A 14,886-nucleotide genomic window follows, 5' to 3' on the forward strand; every position below is an offset into this window, starting at 1 on the left:
AGAATTTTGTATGTTTCTATAAGATTTCCTCTCATCCTCCTAAATTCCAGTGAATATAAATTCATCATATGTCAGTCCCGCCATCCCGGGAATTAACCTGGTGAACCTAGGCTGTACTCCCTCAATAGCAATAATGTCCTTCCTCAAATTAGGAGACCAAAATTGCACACAATACTCCAGGTGTGTTCTCACCACGGCCCTGTACAACTGCAGTAGGAACTCCTTGCTCCTAAACTCTGCCACAGAAGGTAGTTGAGGCCAGTTCATTGGCTAGATTTAAGAGGGAGTTAGATGTGGCCCTTGTGGCTAAAGGGATCAGGGGGTATGGAGAGAAGGCAGGTATGGGATATTGATTTGGATGATCAGCCATGATCATATTGAATGGCGGTGCAGGCTCGAAGGGCCGAATGGCCTACTCCTGCACCTATTTACTATGTTTGTATGTTTCTATGTAAACTCAAGTCTTCCCGCAATTAAGGCCAACATGCCACTAGCTTTCTTCACTGCCTGCTATACCTGCATGCTTACTTTCAATGACTGATGTACAAGCACACCCAGGTGTCGTTGCACCACCCCTTTTCCTAATTTGGCACCATTTAGATAATAATCTGCCTTCCTGTTCTTGCCACCAAAGTGGATAACCTCACATTTATCCACATTATACTGCATCTGGCATGCATCTGCCCACTCACCCAACCTATCCAAGTCACCCTGCAGGGACCTATTAAGTCATACTCTTTGCTTCCTGTCCGCCAACCAGTTCTCTATCCATGTCAATACCCTACCCCCAATACCATGTGCTCTAATTTTGCACACTATTCTCTTGTGTGGGACCTTGTCAAAGGCTATTTGAAAGTCCAGCCACAATGTGCATGTTGTTCCTTAAATATTACAAATGTGCAAGCATTTTTTTACAGCTCCATTCACAGGAACCTGGGCTGAACTGATTGTCGGTCCTCTTATTCAGATTCAGATTCAGATTCAATTTTAATTGTCATTGTCAGTGTACATTACAGAGACAACAAAATGCATTTAGCATCTCCCTGGAAGAGCGACATAGCAAATGATTTGAATAAATAATAATAAGTGATAATAAGTGTCCGGGGGGTGGGGGGGTGATTGGCAGTCACCGAGGTACGTTGTTGAGTAGAGTGACAGCCGCCGGGAAGAAGCTGTTCCTGGACCTGCTGGTTCGGCAACGGAGAGACCTGTAGCGCCTCCCGGATGGTAGGAGGGTAAACAGTCCATGGTTGGGGTGAGAGCAGTCCTTGGCGATGCTGAGCGCCCTCCGCAGACAACGCTTGCTTTGGACAGACTCAATGGAGGGGAGCGAGGAACCGGTGATGCGTTGGGCAATTTTCACCACCCTCTGCAATGCCTTCCGGTCGGAGACAGAGCAGTTGCCATACCATACTGTGATGCAGTTGGTAAGGATGCTCTCGATGGTGCAGCGGTAGAAGTTCACCAGGATCTGAGGAGACAGATGGACCTTCTTCAGTCTCCTCAGGAAGAAGAGACGCTGGTGAGCCTTCTTGATCAGAGTTGAGGTGTTGTGGGTCCAAGAGAGGTCATCGGAGATGTTGACTCCCAGGAACCTGAAGCTAGAAACACGTTCCACCTCCGTCCCGTTAATGTGGATGGGGGTGTGCGTGCCGCCCCTGGACTTCCTGAAGTCTACAATGAGCTCCTTGGTCTTCTTGGAGTTAAGGGCCAAGTTGTTGTCAGCGCATCATGCTGCTAAGTGCTGGACCTCCTCCCTGTAGGCCGACTCATCGTTGTTGCTGATGAGGCCAATCACCGTTGTATCATCTGCATACTTGATGATGGTGTTAGTACCATGTACAGGTGTGCAGTCATAGGTGAAGAGGGAGTAGAGGAGGGGGCTCAGCACACAGCCCTGTGGAACGCCAGTGTTCAGGGTGAGGGTTGAAGAGGTGTGCTTGTCTAACCTAACAGACTGGGGTCTGTTGGTTAGAAAGTCCAGTATCCAGTTGCAGAGGGAGGGGTCGATGCCCAGGTTACCGAGTTTGGTGATCAGTTTTGATGGTATAATGGTGTTGAATGCTGAGCTGTAATCGATGAACAGCATTCTTACGTAAGTGTCTCTGTTGTCAAGGTGGGAGAGGGCGGAGTGAAGTGCCGTTGAGATGGCATCCTCCGTACTCCTGTTCTTGCGGTAGGCAAACTGATAGGGATCCAGTGTGGGGGGTAGGCAGCTTTTGAGGTGTGCCAGGACCAGCCTCTCGAAGCACTTGGTGATGATGGGGGTAAGTGCAACTGGGCGGAAGTCGTTGAGGCTTGCCGCAGTGGAGTGTTTTGGCACTGGCACGATGGAGGTGGTTTTAAGGCACGTGGGGACAACTGCTTGGGCAAGTGACAGGTTGAAGATGTCAGTCCAGACGTCTGTCAGCTGCGCAGCACAGGCCCTGAGCACGCGCCCGGGGATGCCGTCAGGGCCAGCAGCCTTACGTGCATTAGTCCTACTCAGTGCCACGAATACGTCGTAGGGGGTGAGTGTGAGGGGTTGGTGATCGGCAGGTAGCACAGCCTTGATGGCTGTCTCTAGATTGTCCCTGTCGAAGCGGCCATAGAAGTGGTTAAGCTCCTCAAGGAAGGAGGCGTCGCTGGATGTGGGGGTGGTGTTGGAGGGTCTGTAGTCCGTGATGGCCTGGATGCCTTGCCACATGCGTCGGGGGTCGGAGTTGTTGTTGAAGTGATCCTCAATCCTGAGCTTATGGCAGTGCTTGGCCTTCTTGATGCCCCTCTTCAGGTTAGCCCTGGCTGAACTGTAGGCTCGAGCATCGCCTGACCTGAAAGCGGTGTCCCGTGCTTTCAGCAGTAGCCTGACCTCGCTGTTCATCCATGGCTTCTGATTCTGGAATATGGTCACCTGTTTGAGGGAGGTGACACTATTGATGGTGGAGTTTATAAAGTCCAGAACAGAGGATGTGTAGGAATCAATGTCCGTGTGGGAGTCAAGGGTGGCCTGGGCTGCACTCCAGAGAAAATGTGCATTTTTTCCTTAAAGTAAATGGAATCATGTGACAGATACTAATGTATTGTTGCTGGAATAGTGTTTGCCAATTCATGCTTCGTGCTATGCGATACAATCCTATGTGTCTCTTTATAAATGTACAATAAGTAAAATAATTTGCATGTGGCATAGGATACAGCTAGGTTTACGACATGCTAAGGAAAACTTGATTAAAAGTATCAAAGTCAAACAAACAAGGAGCATGTTCTCCATTTAAATAGTAATTAACAGCCGATGTAGTGTATCATTGAATCAGCTAGAAACATCTTTTAGTTGGATAAAATAGTCAAGGAAAATAAAACAAAATCCACTTCATTTCCCACTTTTCCCATTTCCCTCATGTTCCACTTCATTTTAGTGTCTTTTCGAAAAGCCTTCAATCTATTTTTTCAATGGATTGGTTATTTAAATCAATAGGGGAATCCGGTGCATGCTGTAAGATTTGGGATTTGTCCATATTCTGAATCAATGTGGTATAAGCTCTTATTAACTTATTCCTGCAAATAAACGCAAAGGGTCTTGAGACAGACCTACCTTTAAGAAAAGAGCATTTTAAATGATTAATTTGCTCCATTTCTTTTTCAATCAATGACATGACAATAATTAATGTACTTGGTTGCTGGGCATTCAGCGCATCCTGGACTTTGAAGGACACAAATATAAAAGCAAACCTTTCCTCCTTTTCATATTTTGATGACACATTTTCTTTATTTTCACCAGGGGAGAGTCATGCAGTGGGATTAGTTGTATTTGCCTACCCTGACTAAAATTATAATATGATAATTATTAAATAAAAATAGTAAAGGCATGGGAGAATTATGCCTACTTAGGTAGGCATAATTCTCCGTGCCTTTCATGCGCAGTACATGTAATAGGCAAAAGTCTGTGCAGCCCACGTGCCGTCAACGTTGCTTCAAGGCTTCACGACAAGGGCAGCTGAAATTCTGCCTTTGCACCGTGGACTGCGTACTGCGCAATCAGCTGTAAAGTGGGAAGCAGCTGTAAAACGACAGCGCCGCTGGGGTGGGGAGAGAGTTCCTTTCACAGCGTGTGGGGAGTCTGGCCCGGGGTAAAATTGCGGGAGGGCAGGAGCGTTGAGAAGGAGGGGGTCGGGGATCATGCCAGCATCCACCTCAAGAGCGGGTCAGCTGGCGATGGATAACAGGTCAGTGGGCGGTGGAGCTTACTCCATATGTCAGCGCGAGTAACCTCAATTGGTCCCTTGTTCGCGCTGACACAGGAGTGTCCACTGCCCACTGTCCTGTTATCCATCGCCCGCTGACCCACTATGCTCTATCATCTTTGCTCTTGAGCTGGTCCCCACACTGTTCAGACAGAGAGCACTGCCAGAGGTGAGCGGGCTGGCGGAAAGTGCTGAGGTCCCGGCGGTCGCTCGCAGCCGCCCGAGCTACTTCCCGTCCTGTCCCGGCCACAATGCGGTGGCTCCGCACCCGGAGCGCCGCGGCAGCGGTGAGTGAGTGGGTTACTGGCATGATCCCTGACCTCCTCCTTCTCAACGCTCCTGCCCTCCCCGCAACTTTAACCCTGGCCAGGCTCCCCACATGCTGTGAAAAGAACTCTCCCCCCAATTGGTCCCTTGAACTTGTATTGTCATTCAATAAGATCACAACTGATTCAACATCCCAGTGTGCTCCCGTTTTCCCCTCCATCTCTCCACCTGCCGTCACCCTCCACCCCCCACCCATCTCAGTAATTCAGAATGAAGGAGATTTGGAAGCCTTGGGCAAATTGAATTGTTCCTTTCTTTATTTTAATTTTTACGGAGAGCAGAACAATCTGCGCATGCGCGGTTTAAGACTTTAAAAAAAGCCGACTGACTGCCTACCCTGAGTAATTACTCACGGCACGTGCCTGATTCAGTCTTCATATAACTGAAGAGTACGAATCAAGTTGCTTTAATTGGGACATGACCATTTGACCAACATCATAAAGCTATCGCACAATGAACGCAAATGAAAAATAAATCACAGAGAAACAATAAACAAATAAAACCTCACTAATTCAGTGAAAGTGAAAGTATGAATTAACTAGTATGAATAATTATAAATGAAGGTTAAATGAAGAAAATCACACATATGGTGAGTTCCTGACCTCATATTCTTGAATGGAGGCATAGTGCTGAGCTATTTTATGATAATATTTGTAATTTGCTTTGTCATCTTGAAGCTCCAGAATATGGACTGCTTTTTTCCACTGCCGAGCTCCGATACTTGCTTCAATTGCCTTTACAGAACAACTGGAAACAAATTATTAACAAATCAAAATTTAAATATAATTCACAAAGTAAATCAACATATAATTTAATAAGTTTCATTGCAGATACAAATTTCGACACTTGAATCATAAGGCTTATTAATTGTAACTGACTGAAGGCCTCCTTTGGGTTTATTTAGCTGAACTTACCCTGCTTCAATAAAATGATTTATTGCAGCATCCAACTGTTTCTGTTGTACAAGATAGTCTCCCCAGACTTCTTCTAATTTCACAACCTCTGACGGATAAACAGTTCTGGACAATTCCACCGCTGAAATATAGATTAAAAAGAATACTTTGGACAAAGTAATAGCACAAACTGACCATAAAATGAACAAAACAAGAATACAAATATATTGGAAATACTCATTAAATCAGTGGGAAAAGAAACAAGGTATATTCTTTGATGGCTTTCAAACAAGTCTGAAGAAGGGTTTCGGCCCGAAACGTCGCCTATTTCCTTCGCTCCATAGATGCTGCTGCACCCGCTGAGTTTCCCCAGCAATTTTGTGTATCTAAGGTATATTCTTTGATGGCTTTCCGTCCGAATTTTGATGTCTATTTTAGTTTTTGATCTGCAATATTTTTCTTCATGAAGTGAAATAACAAGGTTCCAAAAATTGTTATTTCAACCACAAGTAATAACTTTCAATAATAAAACATTAAAATCCATATATTTAAGTATTTTTCATAATTAATTCATACAATTTCTCTAACAATTTTGGAGCCATTTTTCTAATTTTGCACTCTTTCACAAATTAATGACCATCATACAAAATATTAGTTGTACTCATATTGTTTTGGGCAGAACTTTACAATTCAGACTGCTTGCTTCCTTTTGTCATAAATAATTTCACCATTTTGAGTTCGTACATCAACAGCTTTCAGATACTAAGGTAACCCATGGTGGCCTGAGGAATGCCAAGGCTTCCAACATCATCCCGAGGAAGCTCTAACCATCCAAATCATGCTTGAAAACTTTCACAACCAGCAGAACACCACACCCTAACTTTGTCAGCTGCAAAGGCTCACTACTGATGCAATTACAGTAATGATAAATAGTGACAGTAGTGATGCACTGTCATAGAATTATAGTAGAGACCATTTAATAATTAAGTAAATTATCTGAAATAATTAAACATTAGATCCAAGTCAATCTTTTGCAACATGCACTGAATCCCATTTAATTTGTCTTCCAACCTTCGACAATAATTTATTTTACATCACAAAGTACTTATCCCTACATTAACTTCCCACATACCTTTCCTAAAGGCACTTCCCTTCCGATAACAATCCAATGCTCTTTGGTAATTTCCGACTTTTTCATAGAGATCTCCAGCCTGGAAAGAAATTCAAGTGCAAAAATAAATCTTAGTTTATTGAACTTTGTGATTAATTTGTGTAATAATATACAACAAATGCGAATAAAAAATATTTTGATAGTACACAAATCAATGAACGTTGGTAATACCTGGATAACCTGCATATTGCTCAACACTATTGTTCCAATGCAATCTGCATACTATTATATTTTCCACTTCCAAAAAAAAGATATTTATAATAGTCCTCCATTAATCTATTTCAAGGCTATTCCTTTTTTCACCTGAAATTAGTAACTAAACGGATAAATGCCTCCAGATGTTTTCCAGCTATCATCACATGTTGGCTGTGCTGAGTGACTAAATCCAGTTCAATTTTCACTTCAAGGTAAGAATACAGTAAAACTGCAATACTCTGCTGCTCTCATAACATTGGGGGTACCAGATGAGCAGATCTTCTAGACCACCATATTCATATTAATACATTAAATACATTTTTTATTCTTTTTTTTAGATTTTACATTTTATTATAATTTACCAATTTAAGTTTATAGGCTGATCAAGAAACATGACGCTGGTCGTTCAAAGAGTGCCTGATAAATGGAATTCCAGTGAGTTGAGTGGGAGCATAGGAACCCAGGCCCAATTGTGAGAATTGATCAGTGGGAAGAAAGGTGCTGGACATTCAAACATAAGTACAGGAATGAGGCCCTGGTAAGGCAGAAGGGGATGCAGGAACTGTGGGCCCAGTGAATAAAATAAAGCACAGAGATTGGGGCCCTTGCAAGTCAGAATGAAGTATGAGAATTGGGGTTTCTGAAAGATGGAAGAACAATTGGTGTGAGAACGGGGTCAGATGCCGAATCATCATGATTTAAAGATTGACAGAAATTATCAGAAATTTATTGTCGAAAAGTTTAAACACTGGGAAAGTTTAAACATCTGCGCATCCCTCTGCAATAGGATCCTCGACTTCCTCATCCACAGACCACAATCTGTTTGAATTGGCGGAAACACTTCATCCTCAGTAACAATTAGTACGGGAGCACCTCAAGGCTGTGTGCTCAACCCCCTGCTTTATTCACTCTATACACATGACTGTGTAGCCAGATATGATGCGAACTCCATCATCAAGTACGCCGACGGAACCACTGTTGTTGGAAGAATCACAGATGGGGCCAAGTCAAAGTATAAAAGTGAGATTGACCGACTGATCAAATGGTGCCAGCACAACACCAAGGAACTGATTGTGGACTTTGCTAGGGGAAGGAAGACCCACAATCCTGTTCACATCAATGGGACGATGGTGGAGAGGGTCAAAAACCTCAAATTCCTGGGCAAGCCTATTTCTGAAGACGTTTCATGGACCCGGCACACCGATGCAATTATAAAGAAGGCACATCAGCGACTCTACTTCCTGAGAAGATTACGGAGATTCGGCATGTCGAAGAGGATTCCCCTAAACTTCTACAGGTGCACGGTAGAGAGCAATCTGACTCGTTGCATCGTGGTGTGGTTCGGCAACTTGAACGTCCAGGAGCGAAAAAGACTACAAAAAGTTGTGACCACTGCCCAGTCCATCACCGGCTTTGACCTCCCCACCGTCGAAGGGATCTATCGTAGTCGCTGCCTCAAAAAGGCAGCCAAAATCATCAAAGACCCACACCATCCTGGCCACACTCATTTCACCATTGCCATCAGGAAGATGGTACAGGAGCCAGAAAACTGTAAAGTCCAGGTTCAGGAACAGCTTCTTCCCTACAGCCATCAGGCTATTAAACACAACAACGAATAAGCTCTGAGCTCTGAACTGCAAAATACTATATTATTATTGGAGTATATTTGTTATTTATTGAACTTTTTCTTTTTTTCTCTTCCCCCGTTATGTACTATGTTTATATATTCACATATTCCGTTGTGCTGCAGCAAGTAAGAATTTCATTGTCCCATCCGGGACATATGACAATAAAACACTCTTGACTTGAATTTCAATTGTAAAGAACCAGTATATAGAATCCTATTTTCTTTCTCTTCCTGTAACATGCCTTTATTACACAAGTATGACTGGAATCAAAAAGAGCTCACAAAGTAAATCAAAATGAATATTGAGATTGACAAGGACATTAAACAAAAGAACTGCTGAAAGTAGTTTGCTTTGTTCAATAAGATTTTAGTAATCAAACATAAAATGTCCTCAATTTGGCTTTAAAATAATTTAAATCTTATTTAATTATCAGCAACTGATAAGTAAAATTGATCAGTATAAAACTGATGTATGTAAGTAAAACTGCTTAAGAAGTATTGACATTATTAATACCAACCCTTTCATAAAAATCCCCTTTAATCAGGGCAGCAGCAATTCGATTCAAAACATCATTGTTTGCTAAAAGTTCATTCCGACTTAATACTAAACGGGCAGCCTTTGCAGGGAGGCCAGCTTTCAGATAGAGATTGACAGCGCCAGTGTAATCTCCTTCATTTTCCTTCACTTCTCCTGCTTTTTCATCCTGATTTGTCTCCATCAGCCATTGATAATAATTACGTCTAAGACTATCCAATTCTGGGTGACCCTGAAGGAATAAGCAGAACAGTAGTTAATACTATACAAGGTTGCTCTGCCCAATGAAGATTAAAAATGGAGATATTACGTACACTCCTTTGTGTGAAAAAATATCATAACCAAAACATTATCTTTAATCCTAACATTAGGTTGCTATGTTTTTGTTGACAAGACTATAATTGTACCTCAAGATCACAATAGATTAAGAGTAACCAATGCAGCGGTTAAATTTTCATTTAAAACCTTCCAATATTTCCTTAGTTGTAACTTGTTGATACTTGCAATTGAGACAGGGGAGGCACAGTTTAAAATTTGATTCTATTATCTACTTAATGAAATATACTTTAAAGAAAAAGGTTTTGAGCCCAGATGATACAGTCATGGAGCATAGAAACAGGACCTTCAACCCAAAGCATCCATGCCGACTAAATTGCCAAACGTGTTTTCCCCACTTTGCCTGGCCCATACCACTCCAAACTTTTCCTATCCATGTCCCTGTCCAAGTATCTTTTAAATGCCGTAATTGATACCAATTCTACCACTTCTTCTGGCAGTTCATTCAATACGCACAACACGTTCAGATCCCTTTTAAACCTTTCCCCTCGCATCTTAAACCAGTGTCCTCTAATTCTTGACTCCCCTACTCTGGGGAAAAGACTGTAGCTATTCACCTTATCTTAGACCCTCATGAGTTTATAAACCTCTGAAATGCCACAATTTATTAGTTGCTGTCAGCAATTCTGTTAGTTAGCAGGCTGCACTCCAAAGCTGGAAAAGGGTTGCACTCCATTGATTTTAATGGAAAAGAATGGTTGTGAGCGTTTCTGGCAATCTTGGTTATTTAAAAAGACTTGTGGGTTTAAAGATTCTTCATTAAATATTTCCAAATTGGTTTCAAAATTTCTAATGGTTTTTATAAAATATTTAAAGTCTTGAACTGTTTTTGGTGTCCTTTTTAAAGTCTTTCTAAATAAAATTAATTAACCAGGTTAAGTATTTTTTATTATAACCTATTTACATATTACATATTTGTGCTTTTGAATGTTTTAAAAATCAGAGCTTTTTGTAAATTAAAACTTTGTGAGTTCCAAGAATGAGAACTAGCCATGTGTCATTTTTTTTTACCAAAATAGTTTTGTCATGGAGAATCCTCTTGACAGCTAGTATTTGATCGTAACAAATTACATTTCCATAGAATTTCTATGGTTTTTATGACCATCAGCTTTTAAAAGACGACTTCTAAAGTTGGAAAAAGTTGCCATATTATTTTCTCCATGATAAAAATTACAATCCTCATCTCAGAAAATAATTTTTAACATGTAGGAAAGAACTGCAGATGCTGGTTTAAATCAAAGGTAGACACAAAATGCTGGAGTAACTCAGCGGGACAGGCAGCATCTCTGGAGAGAAGGAATGAGTGACGTTTAGGGTCGAGACCCTTCTTCAGTCTAAGGAAGGGTCACGCTGAGTTACTCCAGCATTTTGTGTCTACCTTTAATTTTTTATTTTTTACTTTTTTTTTTGTTAAATTTAGTTACAGTAGCAACATATTTTGTTATAGACAGGTAGATTGCCATGTTTCATTCCATACTTGTATTTTGTAAATAAAATTATAGTCATACAAATATTGGAATTTATTCATAGAAATAAATCACGTTGGCCAAAATGAAAGCTACTTGAGGTAATGTTACTTCCCAACTCTCAGCCTGAACCTCTGTATGTCCTGGTTCTTGAAGTACTTACCTCCTTTCACTTTAAAAATGCAGAATGTTCACTCTTCTGTAATTCTCTCTTGTACTCCCTCTAGTACTATTACATCCTTCCTACGATTTGGGGAATTGAACTTACTACACCTATATTCATACAGTACTAGCATAACCTTCTTGCACTTATGTTCTATGCCTAAGCCAAAAAAGAAAAGTAGTTTATGCGACATTCTAACCATTTTTTCTGTATGTCTTTATTTCTTCAGCGATCTATGAATACCTACTCCATTTATCATGTTAAGCACAAAAAGTTTTACTCCTTTTACCCTTATTTCCTAAAAGATAAATATTCAGCCAATCCTCGTCCAGTACTTTATTACTGACAGTGTTAGTCCCAATTAAAAAAAACATTTTACCTTGGCTTCCGCAACGTTAATACATTCGTCCCACATGTGTAGCTCCTGGTACATATCCATGGCTTTATCAACAGCATTCTAAAATGATATTGAAATAATATTCTAAATTGCCAACAACCAAAGACAAAGGATACATCAATATCCAGTGATAACATAAAATATACAGTATTACTTTACAAGCAATAATGTCACATCTTGTTAGATTTAAGCAATTACATTACAAATAACCTGATCTCATTAAGTCTCACCTCAACCTTTCCTGTTCCAAAGAAAACAACACCAGCCTACCATTATTTACTCATTTCAAAAATTATCAAATAAGAGAAACATCCTTGTAAATATCCTCTGCATCAGTGAGTTTACACCTTTCCTAGAGATAGATACATATAGCACATACGTATAGTCCCTAACCACCACCCAATAACACTAATCCTACATAGCAGTCATTTAATGCAATGGTAAGGAGTGACATTAGCTTGGATGCTGTTAACTCTGCAAGGATAGAACTGCGAAATAGCAAAGGGCAGAAAACACTTGTTGCAGTTGTGTACAGACCACCAAGCAGTAGTAGTGAGGTTGGGGATAGCATCAAACATGAAATTAGGGATGCGTGTTGCAAAGGTACAGCAGTTATCATGGGTTAACCAAATTGGCAACAACACTAAGGCAGAGGATTTCCTGGAGTGTATACGGGATGGTTTTCTAAACCAATATGTAGAGGAACCAATTAGAGGGCAGGCCATACTAGACTGGGTATTGTGCAATGAGGAAGGATTAGTTAGCAATCTTGTTGTGCAAAGTCCCATTGTTGGACGCAGATTTTCTCCGGGCGCAATCTCTTGATCAACCCGAAGCATGGGGTCCAGCATCACATTCTCAGTTCGGGACCACCGCTTCACGCCCGCGCCCGCAGACTGGCCCCTGACAAATTCCGGCCTGCGAAGGCGGAGTTTCAAAAGATGGAAGCAATGGGAATTGTTCGACGCTCAAACAGCCCACGGGCTTCCCCTTTGCACATGGCGCCCAAGGTCTCCGGCGACTGTAGGCCTTGTGGCGACTACCACCGCCTGAATGACGCCACAATTGCAGACCGGTACCCCATGCCACACATTCAGGACTTCTCTGCCCATCTGGCTGGAGCTAAAATCTTCTCCAAAATCGACCTGGTCAGGGGTAACAATCAGATCCCTGTGCGACTGGAGGATGTGCCCAAGACCACTATCATCACCCCCTTCGGGCTCTTCGAATTTGTGCATATGCCCTTCGGCCTTAAGAACGCCGCAAAGGCATTCCAATGCCTGATGGACACTGTGGGGTGGGGGCTCGATTTGTCTTCATTTATTTGGTGGTGAGTCGTTCGCGGCAGGAACATTGCGCCCACCTTCGGTTGTTGTGCCAGTGCCTGAATGAATTCGGGTTGGTAATAAATCCGGATAAGTGCCATTTCGGCCTTCAGTCCATCGACTTCCTGGGCCATCGTGTGACGCAGCACGGTGCAGTGCCTCTACCAGGCAGGGTGGAGGCCATTCGCCGGTTTCATCAGCCTTCCACGGTGCGGGGCCTGCAGGAGTTCGTTGGGATGATACAATTTTATCACCGATTTGTGCCGGCAGTGGCGAGAATACTGTGGCCTCTATTCCAACTATTGTCGGGCAAGCTACGGGACGTGCAGTGGACCGACGTCACTGTGGCGGCTTTTGAGGGAGTGAAAGAGGCGTTGACTCGGGCGATGATGCTGCTACATCGCTGGTACATCGATGCCCCCACAGCACTAACTGTGGATGCCTCGGACTCTGTGGTTGGTGGTGTGTTGGATCTGTTTATTGACAGTACTGGTGGCCTTTCATCTTTTTCAGCCACCAACTCAACCCGGCGGAGCATAAATACAGCACGTTCGACCGGGTGCTGCTCACTTTACCGGTTAGGCATTTCCGTTATTTCCTGGAGGGCCGGGAGTTTGTTGCATTTACTGACCATAAGCCCCTCACCTTCGCGAAGGTTGCCGACCCTTGGTCCGCTCGGTAGCAGCGCCACCTCACATATCTCCGAGTTCACGACGGACATCCGCCACATCGCCAGAAAAAGTAATCTGGTTGCGGACGCCTTGAACCGCCTGGCTGTTGTGGCCGTTCTCGACGTGGCCCTGGGAATTGATTACTCCGGTTTGGCAGCGGCGCAGCTGGTGGACAAGGAGATGAGGGCGTACCAAACTGCCATCACAGGACTGGTGCTCGAGGACGTGCCTTTGTGTTCCGTCGGCATCACCGTCCTGTGTGACGTCTCCACGGGGCAGCCGCGGCCTATTGTTCTGGCGGCCTGGAGTCGTCGGATTTTCGACACCATTCATGGTTTGGCCCACCCATGAGGCGACGTTGTCGTTGGTGGCTGCAAAATTCGTCTGGCACGGGTTGTGGAAGCAGGTCGGTCATTGGGCCCGGACTTGCATTCCCTGTCAAACATTGAAGGTTCAGCGGTACGTCCGGGCACCAGTTCAAGATTTTGCTGTGCCTCGCCGGCATTTCGACCACGTCCATGTGGATATCGTGGGACCGCTCCCTCCGTCCCGTGGCATTTCATATTTGCTTACGGTGGTGGACTGTTTCACTCGGTGGCCGGAGGCCATCCCGCTTGTCGACACCTAGGCCATGTCCTGTGCGCGTGCCCTGGTGGCCTATTGGGTTGCCCGTTTCAGGGTACCGCTGGATATCTCGTCCGACCGGGGTGCCTAAGTCTCTTCGCAGCTGTGGTCTGCAATGGCTCGCCTGTTGAGGGCTCATCTTTACCACTCGACGGTCTATCACCCTCAGTCGAATGGGTTGGTGGAACGTTTTCACCGCTGGCTTAAGGACGCTTTGAGGACTCGCCTCACCGGTCCCGGTTGGATGGACAAGTTGCCGTGGGTCCTGCTAGGGATCCGCACCGCCCCTAAGGAGGACTTGCAAGTTTCATCGGCCGGGTTAGTTTACGGCATTCCACTAACCGTGCCCGGGGAGTTGATCCCAATCGCTGGCGGCCCCCAGGAGTCGCCGTCATCCATGTTGGTCTGTCTGCGGGAAGGTCGGTGCCGTCTCCTGTCCCAACGTCTCGGCATGGTGTCGTTCCATCTCACAGCTCTTGCAGACAGTCAATATGTCTTCCTCCGCCACGACGCCCACAGGTCGCTCTAACAGCGCCCTTATGAAGGTCCTTTTCGGGTGCTACGGCACGGGCCCACGACTTTTGTATTGGACATGGGGGGTCGGCAGGAGACCGTGTCGGTGACTCGCCTGAAGCCGGCCCATTTGGACCTGAGCGAGCCAGTCCAGGTGGCCCAGCCTCGCCGTCAAGGGTGTCCGCCGTCTTGGGTCCCACCTAATTTGTCCTTACGGGAAAAAAACCTTTGCGTGGGGACGTATATACAAGGTCTGGCCGCCTCATTCGGCTGCCCGTCCGTTTTTGTGTCTCCGGTTCTGGGGGGGGGGGGGTTACCTGGTGTACCCCACCATAACCTTCAGCTCTGGGGGGGGAGGGGGGTCACATGTCCCGGTGACGAGAGGTAGGGGTCACTGTGTGGTCACGGGTGCCCCTGGGGAGTATT

General features: G+C 44.3%; 1 protein-coding gene across 1 annotated transcript in view; it reads right to left on the reverse strand.

The window, feature by feature from the left end:
* The window catches only part of ift172 (intraflagellar transport 172), a 145,086-nt gene that overhangs the window by 56,377 nt on the left and 73,823 nt on the right, over positions 1-14,886 (reverse strand). The window contains exons 21-25 of the mRNA XM_033021383.1: positions 11,310-11,387; positions 8,949-9,197; positions 6,570-6,648; positions 5,459-5,579; positions 5,147-5,291 (exon numbers count right to left, since the gene is read on the reverse strand). Coding sequence (XP_032877274.1) covers positions 5,147-5,291; positions 5,459-5,579; positions 6,570-6,648; positions 8,949-9,197; positions 11,310-11,387 — 672 coding nt within the window. The remainder of the gene's footprint in view (positions 1-5,146; positions 5,292-5,458; positions 5,580-6,569; positions 6,649-8,948; positions 9,198-11,309; positions 11,388-14,886) is intronic.

The sequence above is a fragment of the Amblyraja radiata genome, chromosome 5 (assembly GCF_010909765.2).
Source record: "Amblyraja radiata isolate CabotCenter1 chromosome 5, sAmbRad1.1.pri, whole genome shotgun sequence".
Taxonomy (NCBI): Eukaryota; Metazoa; Chordata; class Chondrichthyes; order Rajiformes; family Rajidae; genus Amblyraja; species Amblyraja radiata.